Below are 14,245 nucleotides of genomic sequence, written 5' to 3'. Positions count from 1 at the left end.
AAACATCTCCTCTCCGGGGAAATAAAGGTATAAAGTGTTTTATTATCGGGATCTCCCAGAAGCGTTGCCGCGAAATGTCACGGCCTATATATTCGAAATAGAGTGTCATAAACTCCCATCACCCGCATATCGGAGATACTTAATTAAATATATTCATCTGTAACGAAGCTAGACAAACTATAATTTTAAGGTTGACAAACAGGAATATTATATAATAACCTGTTTAGTTAGTTGCTACTTTCTACGACTAACGTGAATCGAAGCAGCAATAAATACCTTCGTTAAACGTGTTTTCTCAAAACGAAGTCATGTGGCTTGTTATTTACAAGAAGTCATCCATAAATAATAGTTAAGTACATCTGTGTGCGTCCTGCCTAAACCTAATTGATTGAGTGAAACGCTTCTTTTCTATTTAGGCAGGTACGTAACACTAGTTTAAACGATTTTTATTACTTTTTTATTAGCGCCTCTACTTAGATTTTGATTTTTGACAGGTCCTATTGTAGATTTGACGCATATGGCATTATTGGCCGGAACAAAATTCTTGATGCGGTTAGTGATTCATTCATATTTTCTGTTTTGTGTTCAAATTCAAAGTCAAAGTCCTTGGTTCCGAATTTGACATTAATTTACAAATCAACAAACTCGTGTTTCAGTGAAGCAATAATAAATCAATATAGTTTTACGGCTGAATATTCCGGATACAAGTATAAATCATCTGTGCTGTAAAATAAATTCGGTGTCGGCATTTTAATATAATGAAATAACAAATAAGGCGTGCTCAAAGCAAAATTTAGGACTGAATATGAATTAATTATTTTATTATTTTGTGTTGTAGAGTCTTCTTCTGTTGTATGGATTGTGAGGTGAATTACCAACCCCATCAACGACTACGTACTTACACATACGTATCTACGTAGATTTAGGTAGAAAATACCCAGATTTTGTCTCTAATTTTTATGTTTCTGACTTTTATTCTGTAAGTTCCTTACAGTATCTGTAAGTAATGGGGATATGCATATTCTTAGGTCAACCCTTCTTATTAGGTACTTGTAGGTACTGAGCTGGTTAATCTGGCCATCATAATATGATTGCTGATTAATCATATCCAACTTACGACTTCAATGCCAAGTATAAGTAAGTTACTTAGAAGTTGAAATGTGATGTCTTATGCACTGCCCGCTCTGAGGTAGGTATTAAGAGTTTGAGCCGTGTCTAGTTATCCGTGGATGTGAAGCATTTTGAAACTTACTGTTTCAGACTAAGTATTAAGTTTATCATCAAGAGTCGTTTGTGTTTTAGTTAATAGTAGGTAAGTAAGTTTGGAAACTCTCTTATATTTTAATCTCATAATCAACTGCGTACATTCCTCTGGAAATCCGTGTGTTATGTCAATATAATTACCGCGGGAGTGTTGTAGCATAAATCCGGGAACATGCAGTGCCATTGGTAGTGCTGGTGTTTTGATTTCCTGTAAACGAATTCGGTGTGTAATATGAGTGCGTTCCCATTGCCACCGGGCACTGCCACCGAATCACGCAAGGTTAGCTAGATGTCCGGACGAATTAATAACGGCCTCTGTGGTTCAGTTCTTGAGCGTTGGGCTCACGATCCGGAGGCCCCGGATTCGAATCCCGATGGGGACATATCACATAAATCACTTTGTGATTCACTAGTTTGGTTAGGACAGGCTGATCACCTGATTGTCCGAAAGTAAGATGATCCGTGCTCCGGAAAGCACGGTTAAGTCGTTGGTCCTGGTTACTAGTTACTGATGTAGTCGTTACATGAGCCACGTGAGGAGCCTTTGGCGGCTCAATAATAACCCTGACACCAAGGTTGATGAGGCTGGGAATCCACTTCATGACACACACGATAAGAATTACTTAGAAGAAAAAGAGAGAAAAGAGATTAAATGTCAGTGGACACTATTGTAATATACTTTATAGAGTAGTAGAGTACGTCTGGTTAAAAAAGTCAGCAGAAGTTATATTTTTTTTATATGTACACATTTGTACTGAGTCTTTCATCGGGGGTGGCATTATCAGTCCTTGATATAATTAAAGAAAAAAAAAGTTTTAAATTAAGATGTTTGAGTTAAATATCCTATAGTCTATTGTTCATTTGTCTGGTAGGTTGAAATTAAGTAGGTAAGTAAGTAATTACTTTTTATGAGACAAAAGCAAACTCGTGAGGGGCATGCTATTGTCTTTTAAACCTGCCAATGTAGTAATTTAACATCGCTTGAACAATGAACCTTAATGTGCTTTTAATAATAATGGCGGAATTTCCAGGAAACATTCCCCAAAATCAATATTGATGGCGTTGTACAGATTTAACAATAATAATATAATCTTTTTTGCATTAAAAATATTTACATAGAATCACTTACAACTAGAATAACATGAACGTAACGTGGACGTTTAACGTGATAATTAGCTATTTTCTTATTGCTCGGGTACATAATTATTCAAAATTATAATGTTATAGCTGAGGCATATATAAAAATGGCCGAGGCATATATATAAAAATAATTTTTGCATGATATAATTGCATTATTATGTCTGAAAGCAACTTTTCTCAGCACCATCTGTATTTTTTTCGGGAATTTAGCTTGGAAAGTTCTTCATTGTAGCAGCATGAAATCGAATACTACAGAATTACTTTTTTATAATACAAACAAATAATATACTTAACTTTATTAAAATCGTACAGACAAATTAGTCACAAATTGACTGAAAAGACTTCCATCCACGCCCTGAAGAAATTAAAAAGAAATAAAATATGTCGTCCGTGCCGTGTGCGCTGGTTGAGTGAGCACGGTTCCCGCCGCATCGGCTGCTCGCCAATGCGTCGTAAATCGGTGGGATGGCTCGTAACTCGCCATTATTGATACCCATTAAACTGGACACTTTACGAGCAAAGGTGACGGCAGCCCGCGCCGAGCCATGGAATTAACATGCCCGTGTCAAGTTCAACACGCTTTTTATTCTTGAAACCCGTTTGAAAAGCATAAAAATCGACCCGAAAAATTCTGTTGAAAGATCCTTCTTTGAAAAAGTTTTGAAAGTACTGTCAAACCACCCAGATTGTTTGTTTGCTTTTGTGTGTGTTATAGTCATAGATTTAGTATCTACAAAAAATGTACACTATGGTTATAGTGATTCAACCGTATTCAACTCTTTTTTTTAACAAATTAAAAATAAACCTTTTCATTTTGCCTTCAAAAATACTGTTATAAAATTTAAGAAAAACCAAAGAAAAACAATTTAACCATAAATAAAATTAAATTTGGCTATTAAAAAAATACTTAAACGAAAATATGCCAGTTTGTTTACATCTTCGTACAGTACATTTATTATAAATTAATTACTTACCTTTAATTTTTTTTCGTAGGTAATTTAGACCCATTTTTCTATAAATTAAGTAATTCTGATCTAATACTGCGGTCGTTGTGAACTCAAATAATATATTTATGACCGGACGACATAAAACGTTGTTTTACGGCGTGCTAAAATTAGTCGCCGAAACAATTTATTGGAAAATTAGTTAAGTACGTGTACACAACATCCAAAACCACGGAACGCGCTTTAAATTCTGGTATTAATTTAGACAACACTTTCACTATAATGAAGCGAATAATTAGTATAGAGTCGGTCGAATATTAGTCCTTTTTGATGTTAATAATCGATTCATAGTACCGACGTGCGTGTATGAAACGATTGATGAATGTGGAGGAAGCAAAAGAAGTATGTCAGGATCGAAGCAAGTGGAATTCCATAGTCTCTGCTTACCCCGGTGGGAAATAGGCCTGAGTTTATGTATGTATTTATGTAATACATTCATAATAATTAACAGATTAATAAACATTCCACTACGGGGCACGGGACTCCGAAGAAAGTGTAAAAAGACACAGTAATTAAACAATGGGGTTTAGATTTAATAGGACATTCGGTCTTACTTACGACTACGTACGACAATAAATAGTAACTACTTACTTAAACATTCACTAATAATACGGTACCTACGTCAGTTTTTTAAGAAAATTCTATATGAATCAGCATATAAACATCCAACTAGAGTTCGCATACCTCAGTGAAAATAAAGCTAGCTTGTGATTTTATAGTGGCCAATACAAGCAGAACACGATTTGTGAACAGTGTCGATGGAATTAGAAATGTTGATATTAACCCAACGCTCCATGCATTGGGAACGTTAAGAAAAACTTGGAATGCACGGGGCTGCTTATTATTACAGACATGCCGTTGAAGTCGACTATAGGATTGAGTACGATATACATACATACATAAACGGCCTATATATGTCCCACTGCTGGGCACAGGCCTCTCATAACTACATAAATAAGGGACGATTAATCCTTCAGGACCACGATCACACGGTGTCCATCGTTGCGCGAGCAACAAAATTTATGCAGTTCTATAAAAGGTATCCGGGGGGTTAAAATGACCACGTCGAAGCAATTCATCTAAGAAAGCAATATTCCAATTTGACATTTGCGCATATAAAAGTAAGTGCGCAATACAAACAAATGTCAAATAGCAATATTGCTTTCTTAGATGAATTGCTTCGATGTGGCCATTTTAACCCGCCTTGATCTGGTTCCGTAATTAATTTGTAGCAGACAACCAAATCCCTAATTCCAAGTGTCCAAGGGAAATAGAGTCCATAAGCTTCTAGACATTTCCGAGTCTACATCAACCAAATCCAATAATTTTACATTATTACTAAGTAGTAAAATAGTCCTCTAGTTCGCAAAGACCGGTCACAAAAAAAAAGTTTTCATCTCGAGCTCCTCCGTGCTTCGGAAGGCACGTTAAGCCGTTGGTCCCGGCTGCATTAGCAGTCGTTAATAACTACCAATCCGCACTGGGCCCGCGTGGTGGTTTAAGACCCGATCTCCCTATCCATTCATAGGGAAGGCCCGTGCCCCAGCAGTGGGGACGTTAATGGGCGAGTAAAACTAGTACCTAATATAGATTTGACTCTATAATTTCAGTTAAGTACTTAAGTAATGCGAGTAGATGAATTTATAACATAACTCTATACATAGCACTTATCGCGTTGATTTGTGGGCTAAATTATTTGATCATGACGCTCTCGAAATGCGATATTTATAGCATTGCTTAAGTTTGTGCGTTACTAATATTAAATGATCCGAGTCCAATAGATCCGAGATGCTTCTGACGTCATCAACACGCCACCATGCCACCTGTCACACTTCTTTAACGACCATCTAATTAGACATTTTTATAATATAATATACTTGTTCTAAAAGATAAATAAATACCTCATTTAAAACGGTCCAATTTGTCTTTAGTGAAATGAGGTGATATATTTTTTATTGTTTACATGTTTTGTTTAAGCAATACAAGCCACGTTTAGTAATATTTATTAGTTTACATTTTATCTCTTTCTGTTTGAAAAGGAGGATCACCTACTTAAATACACAGATATCTGATAGCTGTTCAACTTTATTGCGAGTTGTGACTAAATTTCACAAAAATAACATTATTTCTCTATCTGTGACCTTTTTTCACCAAAGTATTGTTATTTGCATCCATTTAAAACAAACCTGCGACGTTATTTGATTCAACATGTGGGATTACAATTTCGTGACCTTTTTTTACTGTGACCTTAGTACACTAACCCGATCATAAAGCCCATTTTATTTTGCAATTTAATATATTCTCTGAAATGAAATAATGTCATTTATTTATCGAAAGTATGCTACGATGAAAAACTCATACATTCCCATTACACTCGTTCAATAACTCATTGACCTAGATAGCACTAATAGCGGCTTTTCTAAGAAAACGAATTTTGTTTTTGCATTCTATGAATTTGCGTTAGATATTAATGTGCTAAGAATTGACACTCGGAAAGTAAAAAATGTAAAACACATTTGAATATATTTTATCCCATAAATGCAGCACCCTGCGTGGTCTAGTGGTTTGAGCGTTGGGCTCACGATCCGGAGGTCCCGGGTTCAAATCCCGGAGGGGACATATCACAAAAATCACTTTGTGATCCCTAGTTTGGTTTGGACATTACAGGCTGATCACCTGATTGTCTGAAAGAAAGATGATGCGTGCTTCGGAAGGCACGTTAAGCTGTTGGTCCCGGTTACTACTTACTGATGTAAGTAAATAGTCGTTACATGAGCCATGTCAGGGGCCTTTGGCGGCTCAATAGTAACCCTGACACCGGGGTTGATGGGGTTGGTAATCCACCTCATAACCCACACAATAAAAGAAGAATGCAGCAACAAAGTAGGAGAGTAGGTACTCATGAAAAATCTGATTATACCGTTGTACAGAAACTGTTATGTTCAGTGCGCAGGTCGCAAGCATGCGGTTTCAGATGATATGACCCAAATTATGCCCAAATTATGCTGGCACCGATATTGGGATGGTACTTAAGCACGTAGCTCTCCCAAAATGGCATCTATACTCAGGAAGCTTTTTTTTAAGACCAAGAGAAAAGTTTTGCCCAAAGTAGGAGGATCCTTCTATGCAAGTACCTAGTAAGAGACTCGTATAATAATTGTAAGGTAATAATGCTTTGCTTTTATGAGGTAGTTACTTACGAATCGAAGTACTTACACAATTATCGGCACGCTTATTTGTTTTCATACAATTTGTCGAACTCATCACTCAATTTCACTCGCCTGTATTAGACTAGCAATTTTGTTTCAATTCTCTATAAGCCCCACAGCTTGAATACACAGCGAGGGTCGACTAGTTTCAAATATGCATGCTATGTTACATTGCGCAGCTAACAACGCTACCATGCATGCATATGCTACGAGTAGCATATGTGTGTGTAGCCAGCTGTAACTAGTTTACCGTGTGCATTGTATTGTTTACTGATTATATTCACCTCCAATGTTATCATGTATTATTCTGGTGTTTGCAGTGATATAAAATATTATTTAGCTATACACAACTGACGAATAGTTAATACTATTGCAATGTATTCAATGGCAGTGATTTCTTGGTCTGCATTATACAATATATTTATGAGTGATGATGATGATGTGATCCAGCCGATTTCGGCTACGGCGACTGCTTCAACTCCGACGTTCATGTGCTCGCATGTGGCTTATATAGCCAATCTTATTGGAAAAGATCCTCGCACATAGCGGGCATGTGAGCAGACCATTTAAATATGTATAAGTACCTAAGTTAGGTACGTCTGTCTTTCTGCTATTGCCACAAAAAAAATATTTTGACCTTATTAATCCTTATACCTACTATTATTGTACTACAGTCTTTGTGCTGTATTCTCTCCGTAGACTCAATTTTTATATCCATAAATAAATCCTTTGTGCGCTGAGCATGTCTCTATCCGATTTAGTTTGCAGATAAGTACTTAAGTAGGTTTATAAACTGTATATTATCTACTATTGTTCATTTTAGTGGGTGCATAATAAAGGAAAGTCCTGTAAAGTGGTTATAAATAAGTAAGTGGTTTGCAGTAGTGTTGTTCGTAACGCATCGGACAGCTGCGTCGGCGAAAATATCCCCCGGCTTATATTAGCAGCGTAGAGCTGCCCAGTGCCCACGTCACACGTCGTGATGTAATACTAGTGCAATGGTGCGGGATTCGTAACTGGTACTCGGGATTAGCACGAGCGTCATGGCATTGCTTACGTATTTTACATGAAACAAACTTTTTGTGATTAAATTATAACTCGGAATGGCGACTGACCCATCCCATGTATGATGTTAGACGACTTGTCCAGCTTATTTTACTTGATCGGTCTTGATATTGTTTTTTTTGACGTGAATTATTGTAGATTTGTCTCAGATGATATTAACTACTTGGCCGGACAAACGGGGAGCGCTGAGGGCTCTCACCCGGTGCACAATTAAACACTTTAATTCACTTCACACTTATTTAATATACTCACAAGAACATCAATTAGAAACAAAAAAATTCTTATAAGAAAACAAAATAAACAAGTCAATACCGCGTTCTAATTATGAACAGCGACATCTAGTGGTGAATCGGTGGAACTAAAATCCTTAAGCAAATAAATCAAAACAAACATACCGCCACCCAAGGACTACTAAAGTCCTTAACATAGAAAGGTGAAATAGAATAGAAGTGTAAAATAACAAATGCATTACATATCGTCAGACAGAGGCAGAGGACATAGTTTAGCAATAGGTCTTTTGAAAATATTGTCTTTAAATTGTAAGGTAACAACTCGAGTTATGCCATCTGTCCCTGGATGCTTCTGAACAACTCGTCCCAAAAGCCATTTTCCAGGAGGTAGTCGATCGTCCTTGACCAAAACAACGGTACCAACATCAATGTCAGGTTGAAGGTTGTTCCACTTGTAACGATGCTGCAAAGTCGTAAGATATTCACGTTGCCATCGCTGCCACAGACATTGAACCATGCGTTGTATCATATGCCAACGATTCAGCGGGCTAAGTTTGACATCAATCAAAGACGGTCCAGGAACACCTATCAAAGGTTCCCCTATAAGAAAATGTCCAGGAGTTAAGGGTGGATCATCCAAAGAAGAATTTACTAAGGTAAGTGGTCGGGAATTGACACAAGCTTCCACTTGAGTCAAAAGAGTAGATAACTCTTCATAGGTGAGATAAGTTTGTCCAATAACGCGCTTCAAATGACCTTTGATGCTCTTTACTCCAGACTCCCAAAGGCCACCAAAGTGCGGAGCACTGGGGGGAATGAAATTCCAATTGGTGAAATCGTTAGCCAAGAGTTCAGCAATCTCAGCAACAACTTGAGACTTCGAATCCCTAAAGGCAAGATCCAACTCGCGTGACGCGCCCACAAAGTTCGTACCGTGATCACTCCAAATATCTTGGCAGTGACCTCGGCGAGCGGTAAATCGCCTAAAAGCTGCGACAAAGGCAGCAGAAGTTAAATCCGTGACCAGCTCCAAATGAATGGCCTTTGTGACGGTACAAATGAATAAACAAATATACGCTTTACAAGTCTTTTTACATCGACCTGAATAAAGTTTCAGAGTAAAAGGCCCAGCAAAGTCTACACCACTTGTGAGAAATGGACGACTAGGTTTAACTCGATGTTTTGGCAAATTTCCCATAAACGGAACAACTGGTGCAGCTCTTTGCTTGAAACAAGGAATACATTTTTTTGTCACAGATTTGATCAGACTTTTAGCTCTCACTATCCAGTATTTCTGCCGAACATAGTTAAGTGTAAGTTGGGGTCCTCCATGGAGAGTTTTCAAATGTGCTTCTAACACTATTAATTTGGAAAGGGCACAGTCGTGACTCAGAATGATAGGATGTTTCGTATCATTTGAAATCTCTGCATTTACAAGTCGACCACCAACACGAAGAACTTTATGGTCATCTAAGTACGGGTTAAGAGCAGAAACCTTACTGGTTTTTAATACACGTTTGTCTTGTGACAACATAGTAATTTCACTTTCAAAAGTGATTGATTGTGACATGCGAACACAAACCGTTAAGGCATTATTTATTTCGGCGCAAGTTAAATAGTTAGGCTTGTCTAAGCTTTTGTGAAGTCTTTTAGTCTTACAATTCTTTAAAAATCTCAAACAATATGCAGTCACACGAATCAGTTTTGATAAGCTGGAATATCTCTTCAGGTAACACCTCGTTTCGTCATCATTCATAAAATTTACATTTGTGTTGATCTTGTGTTTGGCTTCTAAATTAGTATCAGAGACTTCGGTTCGTGGATATACAATATCTTTGGGTTCGTGCAAAAAGGTTGGGCCAGTCCACCATAGTTGTGATTTCCCTAAATCAGTTGGATAAACTCCTCGGGAGGCGAGATCAGCAGGGTTGTCCGCCGAACTAACATGATGCCACTGATTACTGTTTGTGAGTGTTAGAACCTCCGAAGTACGATTGGCTACAAAAGTAGTCCATGTGTTAGGGGGTTTTCGCAACCAGGCCAAAACTATGGTCGAATCTGTCCAAGCATATACATTGTGATCATCAATTTTCAAAATCATTTTTAAATGATGAAGCATTTTAGCCAATAGAACTGCACCGCAGAGTTCGAGACGTGGAACGGACACTTGCTTCACTGGCGCTACTTTTGACTTAGCCAAGACTAAATGTACATTGACATCAACATCATTGTCCCAAACTCTGAGGTACACTACAGCAGCATAAGCAACACAAGAAGCATCACTGAACCCATGCAGCTCCACCTTCATTGTGGTATCAGAAACTCCAAGCCATCGTGGAAACTGAATGGTTTCAGCATGCAGGAAATTTTGTAAGTGAGTATTCCATTCAATTTCTAAATCCTCAGTCAACCTTTCATCCCACTCTAAGCCAGCCAACCACAATTTTTGCATAAAAATTTTAAGTATTATTATCGTAGGTGTCAGCCAACCCAGAGGGTCAAAGGTTTTAGCAATTGCAGATAATACATTTCGTTTGGTCAAACAATTGTTAGTGCAAGTCAAATTAATGTTCAATTCAAAATTGTCTGTTTGTGAGTTCCATGTGATACCTAACGTTTTCACTGTATCCTTCACTTTGATATTCACTGCACTTTGAGACTCTTTATCATCATCGGGTATTTGACACAACACTGATTCACTATTGGATGCCCACTTGTGAAGGGGAAAACCGCCGCGAGCTAACACTTCCGTTAGCCCTTTTTGCAGGGACACAGCCTTCTCTTCAGTAGATGCTCCAGTCATCAGATCATCCATGTACACATCAGTCTTCAAAATTTCCGCTTCAACTGGATATTCGTCCTTTTCGTCTTCAGCAAGTTGATGAAGTGTACGTATGGCTAAGTACGGAGCGCATGACGTACCATAAGTAACGGTAAGTAGTTGGTATTCTTCGATTGGCTGTGTAGGAGATTCTCGCCATAAGATTCTCTGAAAGTCGACATCATCTTTTGCAATTAGGATCTGCCGGTACATTTTCTGAATATCAGCGACCAGACAGAATTGGTGTTGCCTCCATCTTGTGACTAAATCTCTAATATCTTGCTGAAGTGGAGGTCCAACTAGAAGTTCGTCATTTAATGAGTTTCCTTTTTCAGGTGCAGCACTTCCATCGAAGACAACTCTTAACTTCGTGCTTAGACTCGTCGGTCTAAGGACAGCATGGTGAGGTAAGTAGTAAGGTAAGTTTATTGTATCACTTTCATTTACAGGTGCTTTAATCATGTGATTTGCTGACTCGTATTGCTTCATAAATTGTATATATTCATCCTTAAATTGGGAATTGCGTATAAAACATTTTTCCATTTGTTGTAGACGACTGACTGCAATAGATTTGGAGCAACCAAGATTAATAGGAGGAACATCTTTGAAAGGTAAGTGAAGCACGTAACGGCCGTCCACGTGAGAGTGGGTTTTCTTAAAATGCTCTTCACATTGTATCTCCAAGTCTGTCAGAGGTTTTTTGTGGGGTAGATTCTCTTCAATCTCCCAGAACTGTCTCAGTAAATGATCTGCGTCAACTTTAGTGTGAGTGACAACCATATTGTGTTCTTGCGCAGCTTCAGTTTGTGTAACTCTGCCCGATATCAACCAACCAAGGCGAGAGTTGAGAGCAATGAGAGACTCGTGTTTGTGTAATCCTTCCAGAATTATGTTAGCATGCACGTCGGCACCCAACAGAACATCAATAGACCCTGGCTTGTGAAAGTTAGGATCAGCAAGATCCAGCTGCATAGTTGAAGGCCAGGTGTCTTGTGGAAATTCACGGGAAGGCAATAAAGAGGTGAGCTTCTTAAGTACATAAGCATCTACTTCCAATTGTGTATCACCATCTTTTGTAGAGTGGATTATTAATTTCACCATAGCTTTTGTGGTAACCACTGATGAATTTGAAACACCAGAGATTTTGCCATTAATAGGAGTGCGTTCAAGATTTAACAATTGTGAGGCAGCTTCAGTGATAAATGAACCCTGCGACCCTTGATCCACCAGAGCTCTGAGTATGTAAGTATCACCATTTCTTGATTCAACAGCAATTTCAGCAGTCGCTAAAATGACCTGACCATCCATGGTTTCAGCTTTATTTACACTGAGGTTGCAAGCAGAGGTTGACGGTGTGCTTTCTTGTTCTCGTTGTTCAGGTTCAGGATTATCAGAAGAGCTTGTCTTGTTAGGGTTGGTAAAATGCAGCAAAGTGTGATGCCGTCGACCACATTTTTTGCACGTCGTGCTTTGTCTGCATTGATTCACAGAATGACCCTTTACAAGGCAGTTAAAACAAATCCTGTTCTTCTTCACAAAATCTTGACGCTCATTGACGGTAAGTGAAGCAAAATCTTGACAGTGGCAAACATAATGATTCTTTGAGCAATAAGTGCAAGCAGTATCAAGTTCAGTAGCGAAGCTTTTGACCGTAGTAACTTTTTGTGAGAGGTGTGCTGGTTTAGTGAAGTCTTTTCGTTGTGGTTCTTTAGTTTGTGTTATATTAATCATCTCCATAGCTCTAAATCGTTTCTCAAGATAAGAAGTTAATTCGTCAAACTCCGGGATGTCTGTAGACTGTTCCAATGACTGTTCCCACAGCCTGTGAGATTCTATGTCTAACTTTGAGACAACAATGTGTACCACAATTGCATCCCAAGAGGATGTATCAATTTTCAGATTTTTCAGAGAATCGAGGCACTGGCTTGTTGTATCTAATAAATCTTTAATACCCTTTGGAGATTCCGAAGTCAGTTTCTTCTGGTTCAATAAACGATTCAGTATATTGTTAACGATTACTCTTTTGTTATTATACCTATCTCCCAATTTTTTCCAAGCATCATCGTAATTGGCTTCAGTAAGTGAATAGTTTCTGAGTAACAATTCCGCTTCTCCTGACAAGCTGGCCTTTAAGTAATGATGTTTTTCAATTTTTGATAATGTACTATCGTTGTGTATAAGAGAAACATATAAGTCTCTAAAACTCATCCACTGGTTGTAATCTCCCGAAAAGGTAGGTATCGGTATCGGTGGAAGCCTCGGTTTACATTGTGAAAATCCAGAAACTTGATTTGTATTCGTAATTGAAGCTGGAGCTGGCGCTTGAACTTCCTGCTTTTGGTACTCATACATGTGATCTTTTATCCAGCTTTTAAGCTCCAAATAGGCATCCTCAGTAGTTTGATAATTTTCTTCCAAATTAATGTCATATGTTTCCAGCTCTTTCGTCGTAAGATTTGCCGTAACAAAATCATAACTTGATGTGTAGGCCATCCAATATTCGTTCGCTGTCTCCAGACGTGTCTCTAAATAACCCTTGGTAATCTTGGCTTTCGCACATTTCTTACTATTTATCATCAACTTTCCAATTTTGCCAGACTGATCAGCCAGTTTAGCCATATGTGTTTTCACGTCTTCTGTCATGGTGTACAGTGTTTATTACCACATAAGTAAGTGAAATACACAAGTTCAGTTTGTATCGTAATTGTACCACGTATACGCCTTGCATTAAACGTAATTGTTGACAAAGTAAATTCTTGAAGTCAATTTTTGTTTTTGAAAAATTACAAGTCCAAAAACACTGCCAGAAACTAAGTTAAAATGTTCACTAGTTGAAGTTAACACAAATTTACTAAGTCCAAGAAACGAATATTTTTCTAAGGTTTTATCACTTTTCACTAAATTTTTCTAAGTCTTTTTTGAGCACTCCAGAGACTATGTCCTAATATTGAAATTTTTCTAAGTTTTTACCGCAGTCACTTTACACTTGCACTTTTACTTACAAATCCGGGAACGAAGGACCACTATGCACAATTAAACACTTTAATTCACTTCACACTTATTTAATATACTCACAAGAACATCAATTAGAAACAAAAAAATTCTTATAAGAAAACAAAATAAACAAGTCAATACCGCGTTCTAATTATGAACAGCGACATCTAGTGGTGAATCGGTGGAACTAAAATCCTTAAGCAAATAAATCAAAACAAACACCCGGTAAGCTTGATATTGTTAAATATTCCGTCGAAAAACTGTGTACTTATCTTAAATAACATTAACAGTAGGTAAATATCAAGCGATGAGTGATGGCGGCGGCTCTAGCTGTACGTAATTACGTATCGTACATCCATCTGTAATGGTGATCTAGTGGCGACTAGATGGGTCAATGTCTCGAGCTAGATTGCGCGCGCTATTCGTGCCGGAGCGCCGCCGACCCTCTGCCGTGATGGATGGAACGGAACCAGCAAGGTCACCCACAGCCTTCCGGCCACCACCTACCTTTAAGTACTT

The 14,245-nt window shown here is 38.0% G+C and overlaps 2 protein-coding genes across 6 annotated transcripts in view; one reads left to right on the top strand and one right to left on the bottom strand.

The window, feature by feature from the left end:
* Positions 1–14,245, top strand: part of LOC126372294 (potassium voltage-gated channel protein Shab) — a 64,953-nt gene that overhangs the window by 23,182 nt on the left and 27,526 nt on the right. The window lies entirely within an intron of this gene.
* On the bottom strand, positions 9,183–13,375 carry LOC126372659 (uncharacterized). Its single transcript, XM_050018508.1, has 2 exons — positions 10,522–13,375; positions 9,183–9,205 (listed from the first exon to the last, which is right to left on the bottom strand). Exons 1-2 carry the CDS (start codon positions 13,373–13,375, stop codon positions 9,183–9,185), a joined length of 2,877 nt encoding a protein of 958 aa, XP_049874465.1.

This window comes from Pectinophora gossypiella, chromosome 14, assembly GCF_024362695.1.
Source record: "Pectinophora gossypiella chromosome 14, ilPecGoss1.1, whole genome shotgun sequence".
Classification (NCBI taxonomy): Eukaryota; Metazoa; Arthropoda; class Insecta; order Lepidoptera; family Gelechiidae; genus Pectinophora; species Pectinophora gossypiella.
The sequence above is the reverse complement of the archived record's forward strand: the minus strand, read 5'-3'. Positions and strand labels throughout refer to the sequence as shown.